The 15690-nt window shown below is 41.0% G+C and overlaps 1 protein-coding gene across 13 annotated transcripts in view; it reads left to right on the top strand.

The window, feature by feature from the left end:
* The first annotated feature begins 2386 nt into the window (after positions 1-2386).
* Positions 2387-15690, top strand: part of SPICE1 (spindle and centriole associated protein 1) — a 64878-nt gene continuing 51574 nt past the window's right edge. For 9 of the 13 annotated variants that reach the window (XM_088837031.1, XM_088837029.1, XM_088837027.1 and 6 more), the window contains exons 1-4: positions 2417-2516; positions 8600-8740; positions 11859-11954; positions 15198-15245. In XM_088837031.1, the coding sequence (XP_088693157.1) occupies positions 11859-11954; positions 15198-15245 (144 nt within the window). In that variant the 5' untranslated portion in view covers positions 2417-2516; positions 8600-8740. Of the gene's footprint in view, positions 2517-2626; positions 3075-8599; positions 8741-11858; positions 11955-15197; positions 15246-15690 lie in introns of those variants that run through there. The other 4 variants (XM_088837015.1, XM_055425680.2, XM_055425340.2 and 1 more) reach the window with 4 other exon arrangements.

Below are 15690 nucleotides of genomic sequence, written 5' to 3'. Positions count from 1 at the left end.
CAGCTTTTGCTTGTCTTGGCTTCCCCCAATTAGGACAGCCTTACTTACATCAAGCTCCCACTGCTCTCTGAACACCAGACATACTGGACTTCTTCCACTCCCTTGCACTTGCCACACAGCTTTGCATATGTGGCTCACCATGCAGGAATGCTTTACCCTTCTTTCTTTGGTAACTTATTCATCCGTGCTTTTCAGCCCTTCTAGTAATTCAAATAATCCTGTAAACTTAATATCTAGTTAGTATGCCTAATGTTTAGCACTTGTCACAGTTTTAATTTTATTTTTGTATTGTTGATAGCTGTTTCCTATAATACAGTAGGGCTTCCCTGGTGGCTCAGAGGTTAAAGCGTCTGCCGCCAATGCGGGAGACCCGGGTTCGATCCCTGGGTCGGGAAGATCCCCTGGAGAAGGAAACGGTAACCCACTCCGGTATTCTTGCCTGGAGAATCCCATGGACGGAGAAGCCTAGTAGGCTACAGTCCACGGGGTTGCAAAGAGTCGGACACGACTGAGCAACGGAACGGAACGGATAATACAGTAAGCTTCCTGAGGATAGGGACCCCGCCGTAACAGTCTCTGGGCACACTGGTAGGTATTAATAAACATTTTTGAATAAACACAAGTGAAAGCAAGTACATGAGATATGTGAAGCTTGGTGTGGAGAGCTACATCTTTCTTTTCGAGAATTCACAAGAACCTAACGCTATTACACTCCCATCCTCCAAAGCTTTGCCCGGAACTCTGCTCTGGGCACACCCGGCCAAGGCAGGATACAGAAAATCCTTTAATCCCCTCAGTTAAGTTCAGTCGCTCAGTCGTGTCGGACTCTTTGAGATCCCTCAGTGTTCTTTTATTTTTATTTTATTGGAGGCTAATTATTTTACAATATTATATTGGTTGGTTTTGCCTTACATCGCTAAGGGTCGGACATGACTGAGCGACTTCACTTTCACTTTTCACTTTCCACTTTCACACATTGGAGAAGGAAATGGCAACCCACTCCGGTGTTCTTGCCTGGAGAATCCCAGGGACAGGAGAGCCTGGTGGGCTTCCGTCGATGGGGTCACACAGAGTCGGACACGACTGAAGTGACTTAGCAGCAGCAGCAGCCTTACATTGACATGAATCCGCCCTGGGTGTACATGGGTTCCCCTTCCTGAACCCCCCTCCCACCTCCCTCCTCCCCTTATCCTCCCTCTGGGTCATCCCCATGAACCAGCCCCGAGCATCCTGTATCATGCGCGAACCTGGACTGGTGATTCGTTTCACATATGATAATATACATGTTTCAATGCCATTCTCCCAAATCATCCCACCAGTGTTCTTGCCTGGAGAATCCCAGGGACGGAGGAGCCTGGTGGGCTTCCGTCTATGGGGTTGTACAGAGTCGGACACGAATGAAGCGACTTAGCAGCAGTAGCAGTAATGCCCTGGGCTTCCCTTCTAGCTCAGTCGGTAAAGAATCTGCCTGCAATGCAGGAGACCCGGGTTTGATTCCTAGGTCGGGAAGATCCCCTGGAGAAGGAAATGGCAACCCACTCCAGTATTCTTGCCTGGAGAATCCCATGGACAGAGGAGCCTGGCAGGCTACAGTCCATGGGGTCGCAAGAGTCGGACACGACTTAGCGACTAAACTACTACTAGTAATCCCCTGTTGCTGCTGCTAAGTCGCCAGACGACAGCCCACCAGGCTCCCGTCCCTGGAACACTACGGTAGAGTAATCCCCTCAATTCAGTTCAGTTCAGTCGCTCAGTCGCATCTGACTCTCCGCGACCCCATGAATCACAGCACGCCAGGCCTCCCTGTCCATCACCAACTCCCGGAGTACACTCAAATTCATGTCCACAGAGTCGGTGATGCCATCCAGCCATCTCATTCTCCGTCGTCCCCTTCTCCTCCCGCCCCCAATCCTTCCCAGCATCAGATTTTTTTCCAGTGAGTCAACTTGTCGCATGAGGTGGCCAAAGTATTGCAGTTTCAGCTTTAGCATCAGTCCTTCCAATGAACACCCAGGACTGATCTCCTGTAGAATGGACTGGTTGGATCTCCTTGCAGTATAAGGGACTCTCAAGAGTCTTCTCCAATACCACAGTTCAAAAGCATCAATTCTTTGGCGATCAGCTTTCTTCACAGTCCAACTCTCACATCCATACACGACCACAGGAAAAACCATAGCCTTGACTAGACGGACCTTTGTTGGCAAAGTAATGTCTCTGCTTTTTAATATATTATCTAGGTTGGTCATAACTTTCCTTCCAAGGAGTAAGCGTCTTTTAATTTCCTGGCTGCAATCAGCATCCACAGCAATTTTCGAGCCCAAAAAAGGACAAGCCAAATTGAGAGGCGTCTGCGCACTGGCCTTGCCGGAAATACGCAAGAGAATGGGGGTGGGGCTCCGGTAACCTAGGCAACATCCCGGAAGCGGCGGGCTGAGTTAACTTGTGGCGGGCAGGACGGTTCTGGAGCTTGAAGTTTTAGTCGTGGTGGAGGCAGCTGTCGGGAAGCGACAAGGCAGGTTGGAATGATGGGGCGGAGGCGTGCAGCCCGCGGCCGCACAGAGTCTTAGGAACCCGGGCTACAGGGCGGGGCGAGCGGTGGTGGCGTCTTCCTGTTTCCTGGGGTTTCAGGCTTCTGGGTTGAGGAACCTTACTACAAAATGCACCTGCTACTCCGTGTGTTTTGCGAGTGCGTGTGCCTGTTAGGATGCGTGTCTGGGTGTGTCTGTGTCTAGCACACTACGTGTAGGAGCATCCTGAGTGTGCGCGTGCGCTTCGCTTTCGGTCACTTCTGCAGAGAGCTTGAAATTGATGTGCCGGAGAAGGAAATGGCAACCCACTCCAGTGTTCTTGCCTGGAGAATCCCAGGGACGGGGGAGCCTGGTGGGCTTCCGTCTATGGGGTCACACAGAGTCGGATACGACTGAAGTGACTTAGCAGCAGCAGCAGCAACGTAGTTTTCAAGGAATTTCCGATCACGCAGGAGAAGGATCAACTACCCTGAGTACTTGGGGACGCGACGGATCGTTTAAGTCGAAAGGGCTGCTCAGGGGTTCCCCCTGAATGAGTTCTGAAGAGTGAGTAAGAGTTAACCCCGTGGAAAGGGAGTGCAAGTGTGACAGGTGTTCCAAGCCAAGCATAAGGAGAGGCTGGGACTGTATGCAAAGACGGGAGCTTAGTTTAGGATGTGTGGGAGATGTGAGAGGAGAAAAGACTGCAAGGAAAAGTCAGCCAGGCCACCCGGAGCGAGGAAACGGCCTGAGTGCCAAGCTGAGTTGGATTCCTCTCTGCAGGGGAGAGCTGTTAGAATCTTTTAAGGAAGGAAGTGAAGTGTAGAGAGCTAAACTCTATCTGTATATCTGGGTAGGAATGATTGGAGGGACAGTGTTCGAAAAGAGGTCGTGTTTACCTTTGATCAGTTTTCCACTAGCCAGAGTGGGTTGGCTAAATCCCATTATAATTGACCCTGCTTAACACCTTTCAGTGTTTCCTGTATGTCTTTAGGATATTGTTCAAATTGCTGTGGTGCTCAGGGCCACGTTCTGGCCTCTGCCTTTCTCTTCCTCCTCTTTCTAACCCTCTCAAATATTTGTTAGTCAAATAGAACCTCTAAACCCTTTGTAAATACACTCCCCCGCCCTCAACCTGGAGCATTCTTTTCCCCACTTCTAACTTTTATTCATAGTTCTGCTCTCAGCTTAAAAATTTTTAGGGGAGTTGAAGGAGGTGGCCTTTTCTCACTATTTACAGTAAGTTAGGTATTTCTTTGATACTGAATTTGCTTTCAACATTAACCTTTTTTTGCAATTGCTCATTTAATTGTGGTCTGACAGGCTAAGTTCTGTGAGGGTCCACAGTTATTCTACTTCCTTGCTGTCTCTGTTGCCTGGTTCTTGGCCGGTGCTTTCAAAATACTTGTTGGAATAATAGATGGATGATGAATTGGGTGACAGAATGTGTGAAAGGAAAATAAATTAGAAATAATGAGAACCTGTAAAATGCATTTATGGTACAGATGAAGAAGAGGGAACATGAGAGAGATACTGGAGGGAAAGAATGAATAGATTCTGGTATCTGATTAGCTTTGAGACAAGAAGGTGATGCTAAGGTTTTAAACTGGAGCAACTAGAAGGATGGTAATTCTGTAGTTCAGCATTATTCAGCAACATTTACTGACTAAGCCAGTTATATATCAAGAACTAGAGATTGGTAGGGAGCTGTATATTGGCCGTACTATATTTGAGATATTTGGGAGATGTGCGCAGAAGCCAGGTTAGAAACAAGCATTAGGGGTTTGAGGAGAGGTGTGACTCTTTGATTTGAGACTCATTTTCACAGTGCATTTGTGTGCCCAGTGCACTGATAGCTTTGCTCAAGGGTGTAGGTGAGATTGCTGAGGGAACACGTGAACTCCCCTTTGGTGATCTAGAAAGTAAGCTCCATGAGAACGGAAACCATATTAAACTTAGTTATTATTGTGTCCAGTGTCCAGCCAGGGCCTGGCATGTGTAGACTCTCAAAAAGAATTCTTGGACATAGAGAGAGGGTGTCCGATGGAAGGAAGAGAAGACTGGCATAGAACTGAGTGAAGATCCTTGATTACATAGATGTGAGGAGGTCCTACAGAGCCTGTGAAGAAAAAGAGAAAAGAATAGGAGAGAAACCAGAAGGAAGTGTGTCATGGAAGCTGGAAGCGGGGCAGGGTTCCAGGAGTGGGGGTCTGTAGAGGTGGAAAGGGCCAGAGAAGTAGGAAACCGATAGGCCAGAGAAATAGGGTCCAATAATTTTAGCAACTCGGAAGCTATTAGTTTTTAGATTTTCTCCAAAGAAACCCAACCCAGATTTTCTATGCTAATTTTAATTAATTTTTATGCTAATTTTATTATTTGACTTGTTAGCCCTGTAAACCATTCAGTTCAGTTCAGTTCAGTTGCTCAGTCGTGTCCGACTCTCCGCGACCCCATGAATCACAGCACGCCAGGCCTCCCTGTCCATCACCAACTCCCGGAGTTCACTCAAACTCATGTCCACAGAGTCGGTGATGCCATCCAGCCATCTCATTCTCGGTCGTCCCCTTCTCCTCCCGCCCCCAACCTTTCCCAGCATCAGAGTCTTTTCCAGTGAGTCAACTCGTCGCATGAGGTGGCCAAAGTATTGGAGTTTCAGCTTTAGCATCAGTCCTTCCAATGAACACCCAGGATTGCTCTCCTTTAGTATGGACCTTTAGAATTGGATCTCCTTGCAGTCCAAGGGACTCTCAAGATTCTTCTCCAGCACCACAGTTCAAAAGCATCAATTCTTCGGCGATCAGTTTTCTTCACAGTCCAATTCTCACATCCATACATGACCACGGGAAAAACCATAGCCTTGACTAGACGGACCTTTGTTGGCAAAGTAGTGTCTCTGCTTTTTAATATACTATCAAGGTTGGTCATAACTTTCCTTCCAAGGAGCAAGCGTCTTTTAATTTCATGACTGCAATCAGCATTAGCCTATCTCTATAGTCTCACATTTCAACATGTAAACTGTAGCTCCTTTATGATACCTGGTACCTGTAAGTAGCACAGAATCCCTTTCTTAGACCACAAAGTCTGATCCTTGGTCAATTATTGGTGTTGTTCAGGAGAACACTTTTCAGCATATAAGTAGTTGCTGTGTTGTAAAAGTTTGAAACGAACTGGGGCTTAGTAAATCCAAGTGCTGAAATAGGCTTCTCCTTCACGAAGTTGGTTGGTGAAGGGAAAGTCAGAGATGGGACAGCAGCTTCGTTATACTGTGGTGAACTTAACCATTCACAGGCTGGATTTTAGAGCTGGCCAGTGCTTTCATTTTCTGTTGTTTGTTTTTCAGTCACTCAGTCATGTCTGATTCTTTACGACCCCATGGACTGCAGCACACCGGTCTTCCCTGTCCTTCACTATCTCCCAGAGTTTGCTCAAACTCATGGCCATTGAATTGATGACGCCATCCAACCATCTCATCCTCTGTTACCCCCCTTCTCCTCCTGCCCTCAATCTTTCCCAGCATCAGGGTCTTTTCCAGTGAGTTGGCTCTTCACATCAGGTGGCTAAAATATTGGAGCTTTAGCATAGTCCTTCCAGTGAATATTCAGGGTTGATTTTCTTTCAGATTGACTGTGATCTCTTTGCTCAAGAGTCTTTTCCAGCACCGCAGTTTGAAAGCATCAGTTCTTCAGTGCTCAGCCTTCTTTATGGTCCAACTCTCATATCCATACACGATTATGTACATTTTCTATGCTGTATAGCAAATTATCACAAGCTTAGTGGTTTAAAACAGCACACATTTATTATCTCACAGTATCCACAGCTTAGCTGGGTACTGTGATTAAAGTGTTGGAGCCTGCATTCTCATTTGGAGGCTCAACTTGGGAACAATCTGCTCTAAGCTCACTTCACTTAGGTTGGCAGATTCATTTCTTTGGGGCTATGTGAGTTCTCAGCTTCTGACCAACTTTCTGCTGGAGGCTGCCCACAGCTCTTGGAGTTTCTTGACACATGCCTTTTTCATCTAGTGTCACAGCATGGCAGTTTTCTTCTTCAGGGCCAGCAGGAGAGATTTCTTCTGTTCTATTTTCCTAGGAGAGAGAGACTTTTATAATATAATCACAGGAATGACATGTCCACATTTGCCTTATTTTGTTGGATAAAACAAATCATGGGGGGAAAAGCAAAACAGACTCAAAAAGCTAGTCATAGGTCTTGCCCAAACTCATGGGGAAGGAACTGTAGAATGGCACAACGCGTTGGGGCTTCCCAGGTGGTGCACAGTGGTAAAGAATCTGCCTCCTAATGCAGGAACACAAGAGACGCAGGTTCAATCCCTGGGTCAGAAGGAGGAAATGGCGACCCACTTCAGTTTTCTTGCCTGGAAAATTCCATGGACAGAGGAGCCTGGCAGGCTACAGTCCATGGGGTTGCAAAGAGTTGGATATGACTGAGCAACCAAGCATGTACACAACTCGTTGGGAGTCATCTTAGAACGATCACAGCCTGCTTTGCTAGGCTAAATTGAAGTGGATGAAAAAGGCAATAGATATATACTGTCTTAGTCCATTCAGGCTGCTCTAACAAAATGTTGGAGACTGAGTAGCTTATAAATAACAGGAATTTATTTTGCATAGTTCTGGAGTCTGGGAAGTCCAAGGTCAAGGCGTGAGGATGGTTATGTTCTGGTGAGGGTCCTCTTCGTGATTCATAGCAAGCCTCTTCTTAAGGGACTAAGGATCTCTTTGGAGAACTTTTTTTAACTGCATAGAAATTTATTAAGATATTTATTTGTTTATTTGCAGCTCTAGAATTTGGGATTATGCTCAAAGGTGGACCAAATATGTAATTCTGTATTTAACAAAAATATTTGAAATTTTCAAAGATAAACATGGAAATACAAGAGTAACCTATAAAAGTCTCTTTTCTAAGAGCACTAATCCCAGTCTTGAGGGCTCTGCCTCCCAGGGGCCCTACTTCCCAAAGGCCCCACCTCTTTACACCTTCAGGGGCTAGGATTCAACATATGAATTTTGGGGAAACATATTCAGACCATAGCATATACTGTCTTCATTTGCCACTGTTTTTGTTTGTTACCTGAATATGGTTTCTTTATGTGTAACATTTTCTTATGCTAAAATTGTTTAACTGTTCGTGTTTCCACAACTAATACTCAGGCATTTAATCTATTATTTATATTAATTTCTATATCTCTTTGCCTAAGAAAAGCTCTTATATTTAGATATGTTGTATCCAATGGTGACCATCAGAAGTCACCATTAGTGTACAAATAACTATGATAAAAAATACTCAATTTTTGATATTATATCAACAGCCTCACCATCTAAAGAAACAAGTATATGGGCCCTTTGACTGCTCATAAACCTTTGTATACTTCAGATTCAAGGATGGTTTTTCAGAATTGAGTCTGGTGGAATTTCAGCCTCTGAATAAATATAGTATTTTAAATAGTATAACTTGAAATAAATTATTTTAAGAGTAACATGGGTTCATTGTAGAAAGCTTAGAAAATAGGGAGCCAACCAGAGATAACTCAATTTTAGTAATGTTTTCTAAAAGGTGCATCATTATAATTAGATCTGGTTTTGAGTGTCAACTCCCAGCTCTGTCCATTATTATTTGTGTGCCTTTGAGTAATATCTCAAAAGCCCTGCTTTTTTCTTTTGGGAAAGGGGGTTAATCATTGTTGCTGACATCATCATCATTAATCCTTAAATAGAACTCAGTATGTTCTAGGCAGGGGTTCTAAGCACCTTATGCATTTATAGCTAGTGGCAAAGCTGGGATGTGAACCCACACAGTCTGGTTTTATACTATACTCTTAGCTACTGAGCTCTAGTGTGTCTTACGGCACTACTCTCATTGGGTTGTAGGATTAAATGTGAATTGTTTAGCACAGTTTAGTCACTCAGTTGTGTCTGACTCTTTAAGACCCTGTGGACTGCAGCACGCCAGGCTTCCCTGTCCATCACCAACTCCCGGAGCTTACTCAAACTCCTGTCCATTGAGTCGGTGATGCCATCCAATCATCTCATCCTCTGTTGTCTCCTTCTCCTCCTGCCTTCAATCTTTCCCAGCATCAGCGTCTTTTCCAGTGAGTCAGTTCTTTGCATCAGGTGGCCAAAGTATTGGAGTTTCAGCTTCAGCATCACTCCTTCCAATGAATATTCAGGACTGATTTCCTTTAGGATTGACTGGCTTGATCTCCTTGCAGTCAAGTAAGTGCTTTATTAATAATGTATGTATATTAACATCATTGAGAATATACTGTATATGTTTCTGTATTCTAGTTTTCACACTGAACTTTCTATGTATTTCCCTACATTCTTCATAATATAATTTTAATGAGTACATAGTTCATCATATAGATATACTGACATTTTGTGATTCCTCTTTGTTTTTGCTGAGTAAATTGAAGATCTAAGTGGCTAAGGAGTAAAATACATTAGAAACTGTTTTTGAACAACTATTAGATGTTTTCCATTTTTTTTATAGCAGCTTTATTGAGATATATCACATACCATAAAATTTAGCCCTTGAAAGTGTACGGCTTAAGAGTTTTTTGTACATTGATAGGAGTTTTGAAGCCATCACAACTAATTCCAGGACATTTTCATCCCCGCCAAAAGAAACCCCAAATCTATTAGCAGTCACTCTATTTCCTTTCCCACCAGACCCTCCCAACCACTAATCTATCGTATGTCTCTATGGACTTGCTTATCCTGAACATTTCATGTAAATGGAGTCACATAATATATGACCTTCATATATTGGCTTCTTTCTCTTAGCGTAGCCAAGTCGTAGCATGTGTCAGTAGTTCATACTGTGTTATTGCTAATTGATATTGTATAGTATGGATGCACAATATTTTATTTATCCCTTCTTCAGGTAGTGGATATTTGGGATGTTTCCACTTTTTTTCTACTAAGAATAATGTTGTTATATATACGTACAAGTTTTTGTGTGGACATAAGTTTTCAGTTCTTTTGGGTATGTAGCTAGGACTTGAATTGCATGTGATAACTCTGTGTCTTAACATTTTTAGGAATTGCCAAACTATTATCCAAAGTGGCTATACCATTTTACATTCCCGCTAGCGATATATGGGAATTACAGTTTCTGCACATTCTTGTCAAAACTTGTTATTTACATCTTTTGATTATAACTATCTTGGTGGGTGTGAGGTAGTAAGTATCTCATGGTTTTGATTTGTATTTAATGACTGGTGATCTTAAACATCTTTTGGCATGTTTATTGGCCATTTGTAGTATGTTCTTTGGAGAATTATCTAGTCAAATCCCTTAGCCATTTTAAAATTGGATTTTTTGTTGTTGAGTTTTGCATTCTTAATGTATTCTGGATTAGTTGCTAAAGTCATGTCCGACTCTTTGCAACCTCAGGAACTGAAACCAGTCAGGCTCCTCTGTCCATGGGATTTCCCAGGCAAGAATATTGGAGTGGGTTGCCATTCCCTTCTCCAGCGGATCTTCCCAGTCCACAAGTTACTTATTAGTAATTAGATTTGCAAATGTTTCCTCCCATTCTTTTGGTTGTCTTTTCACTTTCTTGATTGTGTCCTTTGGAGCACAAAAGTTTTTGGTTTTGGTGGAGTCCAGTTTATTTTTTCTTTGGTTGCTTGTGTTTTTAGTGTCATTTCTGAGAAACCATTGCTTCATCCAAGGTTTATGAAGATTTAGGCTTATATTATTTTTCTAGGGATTTTGTACTTTTTGCTCTTACACTTAAGTCTGTGATTCATTTTAAGTTAGTTTTTATGCTTGTTGTGAGGTAGGCAGTCTTCATTCTTTTTCATATAAATATCCAGTTGTCCCAGTACCATTAATTAAAAAGACTGTTCTTTTCCCATTGAATTGATTCTTGGCACTCTTGTTGAATATAAACTGACCATAGAGTATAGTTTTGTTTTGGTGTCTTGGTTCTGTTCCATTCCAGACCTTTTAAAATGACATTTATGGCTCTGACATTTACTGTGTGACCTTCATAGTCAATTAACTCTTTGTCTCTTAGTTTTCTCATCTGTAAAATGAGAAAATACTTAATGGGTTAGTGTTAGGATTAAAGGAGATGATATATGTAAACAGTTTAGAATACTACCTAGCTTATAGAAAGTAGTCAGCAGCTAATTCCATCATTATTACCACCACCACTGTCAGCATCATCTCCATCATCACTATCACTATAATAACACTTGCTGTTATTCTCTAACTTGTATGTGATTCATCTCCTTTTCTGGGTTGTACACTCTGAAAATAGATATCATGTTTAAAGAGTGAATTGACGGGATATATGTATATATGTAGCTAATTCACTTCTTTGTACAGCTTTGTAAAGCAACTGTACCCCAACTGTTTAAGAAAAGTGAATGTGGTTGCTAGCAGTATGGGCTAACTCTTGAGAAATACTTGCATTTAGTCATCTTTATCACAGTAGACTAAATGATTTTTTAAAAAAGAGGTCTTTAAGAAAAATATTTGAGTCTTTGTTTTAGGATAGTTTGGAGTAAGGGGGTCAGCTGAAAAGTTTTGTAATTATTCAGGTGTGTAAAGAAGTTCTGGAATAGGAGTCATGTATATGTGTTGCTTTTTAAAAATCGTGTATGTGTTCTCCAATCCTAGTGTTCAGGCAGTGTGAGTCTTTTTCTAATTTTGTATAATGTTTAGTCTAGTGCCTTTAGCATTGCTATTTTAAGAGTGGCAAGCAACTGTTGGCAATTTTCAGATTCTAGCTTAGTATCAATAATCACACCCATTTAGTATGATGTGAAAAATGTACTAGAGATGGTATCATAACTTACTCATTCTCTAAAATTTAGCCACCTTTATTTTAAGATAAATACACATGTGTCTAGTAGTGATTTTGAGTGTTAGATGCTTCAAAACGAACCCCAGCTATCTCTTGCTCTCCTTCTACGTTCATATTGTTTACATGGAACTGACATTTCCTCTATCCATTGAGAATTTGTGTAATGGGCGACAAAGCTTATGACTATTGTTCTAAATCTCTGCTTTAGATCGTAACTGCTGCATTCCTGGAGTTCTTTATTAGTCACATATATTTAATTTGTTAACTTGTTATCATAGTTATCATATGATAACATAACATATATGACTTTTATCATAGCTATCAGTGTCAGCATTCTAATAACTGTGAAGGGAATGAGCCAAATCTTTTGGTAGCCTGTTCCTTTCATTATGCTTAAATATGTCTTCTGATGTTTTAAAATTTATTTTCCTAGATACAATTTTTCCCTCTCTGGTGATGATTAATTATTAGTTTTTCATGTATTAAAAAAATTGATATGATTATTGCTCCTAGATGTCATTTGTCCGAGTGAACCGTTATGGTCCCCGTGGAGGAGGAAGGAAAACACTGAAAGTAAAGAAGAAAACATCTGTGAAGCAAGAATGGGATGTAAGTCTAGGAAGAATAATATGCGGTTTTTCCTGGTGGCCCAGTTGGTAAAGAGTCTGCCTGCAATGCGGGAGACCCGGGTTCCCCTGGGTTGGGAAGATCCCCTGGAGAAGGAAATGGCAATCCACTCCAGTATTCTTGCCTGGAGAATTCCATGGACAGAGGAGTCTGGTGGGCTACAGTCCATGGGGTCACAAAAGAGTCAGGCACGACTGATTGACTAACACACATAACATTACATGGAAGGAACAGACATGATGACATGACCCTAGGCTCTCAGGATGGTTCTCTGAATGGAGTTAGCATGCAATACAGTGGAATGTGTTTCTGGGCACGTGATAGCCTAGGTCTTAGAGGGAAGACCAGATGCCTTTGGGGAGTTTTTAAAGAATACATATGTTGAGGCTATAACTTCCACCTCCTTTGAAGAACTGAAATCTTAAAGGAGTGGGGAGTGTGTTTTTAAAAAGTCCCCTACCTCCACTTTGAGAACTCACTGCTTTAAGGGAACTCTTAGCTAACTTATGTCACTGTTTTAAGACAACTCTAGTTAGCCTGAAGTGTGAAATTTTTTGGAACATATTTTAGATTTGCCCATAGCAACCCATGATACCATAATCATGGGATTGGTATTTTTGACTGAAAAAAGTGTGTAGTCCTTGCTCTATTATCAAATTGTTTTTTGCTCACTTCCAGAGACTAGTCAATTTCAGTACAAAGGTTCTCAAGATACAAGACAAGCCTTAGGTACCTGAGGCATGATCCCTGTCTCCTACCCTGAGTACCATGTGGTATTATCAAGGGGATTTTCTCTTTTGGAGCCTGGTTCTTTGATTTAGACATGAGACTTTAGGTGCCTTTACTTTCTGTTGTGGAGAGTGACTGGTCAGGGACTAGTATGCAACTTAGGGATTCTTTTGGAATTAGAATATTCTGGGTTGTAGCCAATCACTCTAGCCACATCTCCTGGGAAAACTGACAGCCTTAGAAAGTGGGAGAGATGGATTTCTCTTTGTTTAGATTGCTTTGTTGTCATCTGGTTGTAAAATAGTAGAAGGATGTGACTCTAAGGTAATGAAACTGATTAAAAAGGGAAAAATAGCATAGGTAATGTAAAGCTGTCCCCTTCAGAGTGGTTACTTTGGGAAGTTCCATATTTAATTTGATATGCTGCTGTTGCTCAAAGTATAATTAAAAGCCATCATTTGAAATTGCATTCAGAACCTTCCTCATTTACTTTGTATTATCTCCAGTGGTGAAAGAAACTTTGTTTTTTGAAGGTAGACTGAACTTGAAAGTAGTTATAGGTCTTTTGGTGTGAATGGTAAATGAGAGAGGAGAGATGAACTGAATAAAACTGTTGTGATGAAAATGTTGAGACGTTTTTGAAATAGCTTGTAAATTAGATTTAAAGGCAATTTCAGAAGAAAATACTGCTGACCCTTGAACAACATGGGGTTAAGGGCACAGTTGAAAATCCACATCTAACGTTATAGTTGGCTCTCCAGATCTGTGGTTCTGCATCCATGGATGCAACCAACTGTGGATCTTGTAGCACTTTAGCGTGTATTTACTGAAAAAAAAAATCCACATTTATAAGTGGACCTGTATAGTTGAAACTCACATTGTTCACATATATACAATGGAATATTATTCAGCCATAAAAAGGGAATGAATTTGAGTCAGTTCTAGTGAGGTGGATGAACCTAGAGCCTGTTACACAGAGTGAAGTCAGGAAGACAAAAGGAAATGTAGTATATTAACACATATATATATATATAATCTAGAAAAGTGGTACTGATGAACCTACTTGTAGGGAAGCAGTAGAGATGCAGACGTAGAGACTAGACTTGTGGACACAGTGGGGGATGGAGAGGGTGGGGCAGACTGAGAGAGTAGCATTGAAATATAGACATTACCAAATGTAAAATAGACAGCCAGTGGGAGTTTGCTGTGTGACAAAAGGAGCGCAGTCTGGTGCTGTGACAACCTAGAGGGGTAGGATGGGGTGGGAGGTAGGTGGGAGGTTCAGGAGGGAGGGGACATTTGTATTCCTGTGGCTGATTCATGTTGATGTATGGCAAAAACCAACAAAACATTGTAAAGCAATTATCCTCCAATTAAAAATAAATTAAAAAAAACCCTACACTGTTTAAGAGTCAACTGTAGTTTTAAGCCATAGTAGTATTAATGAAATTATATTTTCTCCCATGAAAATAATTCTGAGCATACCACTATATACCTAAATTTTTATTACAGTTATTAAAAATAATTCTCATGATCTTATCATTATACCTTGTATTTTGCTAAATTGATATGAAAGGGTAATGGCTTTAGTATATAAAAGACTTGAGCTAAATATTACCTGTGGCCCAAAAGTAAGGTCTTAGAGTATATCAGAAGTTTTTCCCTAGACTCAGTTCTTTGTATTTCTCTTGGAATTAAAACTCTACGTTGCTTTGTTTCCTGCCTTACCAAACACAATGACTAAAGTCATTTTGAAAAGGGCCAAATTGTGGGGCTGCTACTTGGGGCTGTGCAGGCTGTGCACTGCACGATTCCAAGGGGCACTGTTTACATGGCCTAGAATATTTACGGAGCCTCCTGGAATTGTGCAGTGTGGAAGCCCTGCCTTGTTGTTTTGTTGCCTTTTTACTTGAATGACTGTTTTCACATTTTATGAAGTTATGTTGTTGTTCAGTTGCTAAATTGCGTCTGACTCTTTTGCCACCCCATGGACTGCAGCATGCCAGGCCTCTCTGTCCTTTCATAACTTATGAAGTTACACAGTACCCTCAAAGTTCATCTCTTGTTTTGATAGGATCTATGCTTGAAGTGTTGGCATGTACACAAATTGAACCTCTCTTGGTCATACTTTTATCTTTTAGGAATCTTAGTGTTACCTCGTTCAACGGAATATAGTTTGAAAACTATAACTTTAGTTAAACTAACCCATTTTGAATTACATGCTACCCTGTTTTATTTTTATGTTTTAATATGATGTATGCCTGCTTGTTGAATTTAGTGCTTACTTTCTATGAAACACTTAATAGTCTGTTATTTTTCTTTAAGACAAACAAAAAGTAATCCATGTTAATCTTTAAGTTGAGAATTTAATTCTCAAAGACTCTTTGGTCTCAGGACTTTGAATCCATTTTCAGTCATTAAAATCCAGCATGTAGTAGTACTATTTTGTGAGAAACGTTTTGCTTTTTAAAGAAAGTTCATCTTTTTTTTTTGCAGAACTCTGTAAGTGATCTGACAGTTCATCGGGCAACTCCTGAAGATCTGGTAAGTTTACTATGGAAAGTTAAGTCATTTGTTCAATGTCTTACTTGATACTTGGTTTTTAACCTACAGAATAGAAAACCTCTTTCAAGTTGTTCACTTTTTTTTAATCTTATGTCTATATAAAAGCAAAACGTGTATGTCCTTGGCTTCCTTATTTTATTTAGGAATAATAATTAGCATGTATTAGAATTTCATTAGATAGGTTCAGTTTACAGTTCAGATCTCTCTAAATCCAGTATTGTCCTGTCCACATTTATCATCTTTTCCTATCTGTAGATACACTAGCATTATTCACCATTACTTCCACATACAAACATACGTAATAATTTATTCCTTGAACGTACCATGTATATTTCCACATTTGAGCCCCGGGTCATGCTATTCTATTTATTTGGAATGGTTTCCTTACTTTCTTCTCCTCCTGTTCAAATCCTACTTTGTTTTT

This window comes from Moschus berezovskii, chromosome 1 (assembly GCF_049115385.1).
Source record: "Moschus berezovskii isolate FMDL1 chromosome 1, NW_MosBer_1.0, whole genome shotgun sequence".
In the NCBI taxonomy this organism is placed as follows: domain Eukaryota; kingdom Metazoa; phylum Chordata; class Mammalia; order Artiodactyla; family Moschidae; genus Moschus; species Moschus berezovskii.
The sequence above is the reverse complement of the archived record's forward strand: the minus strand, read 5'-3'. Positions and strand labels throughout refer to the sequence as shown.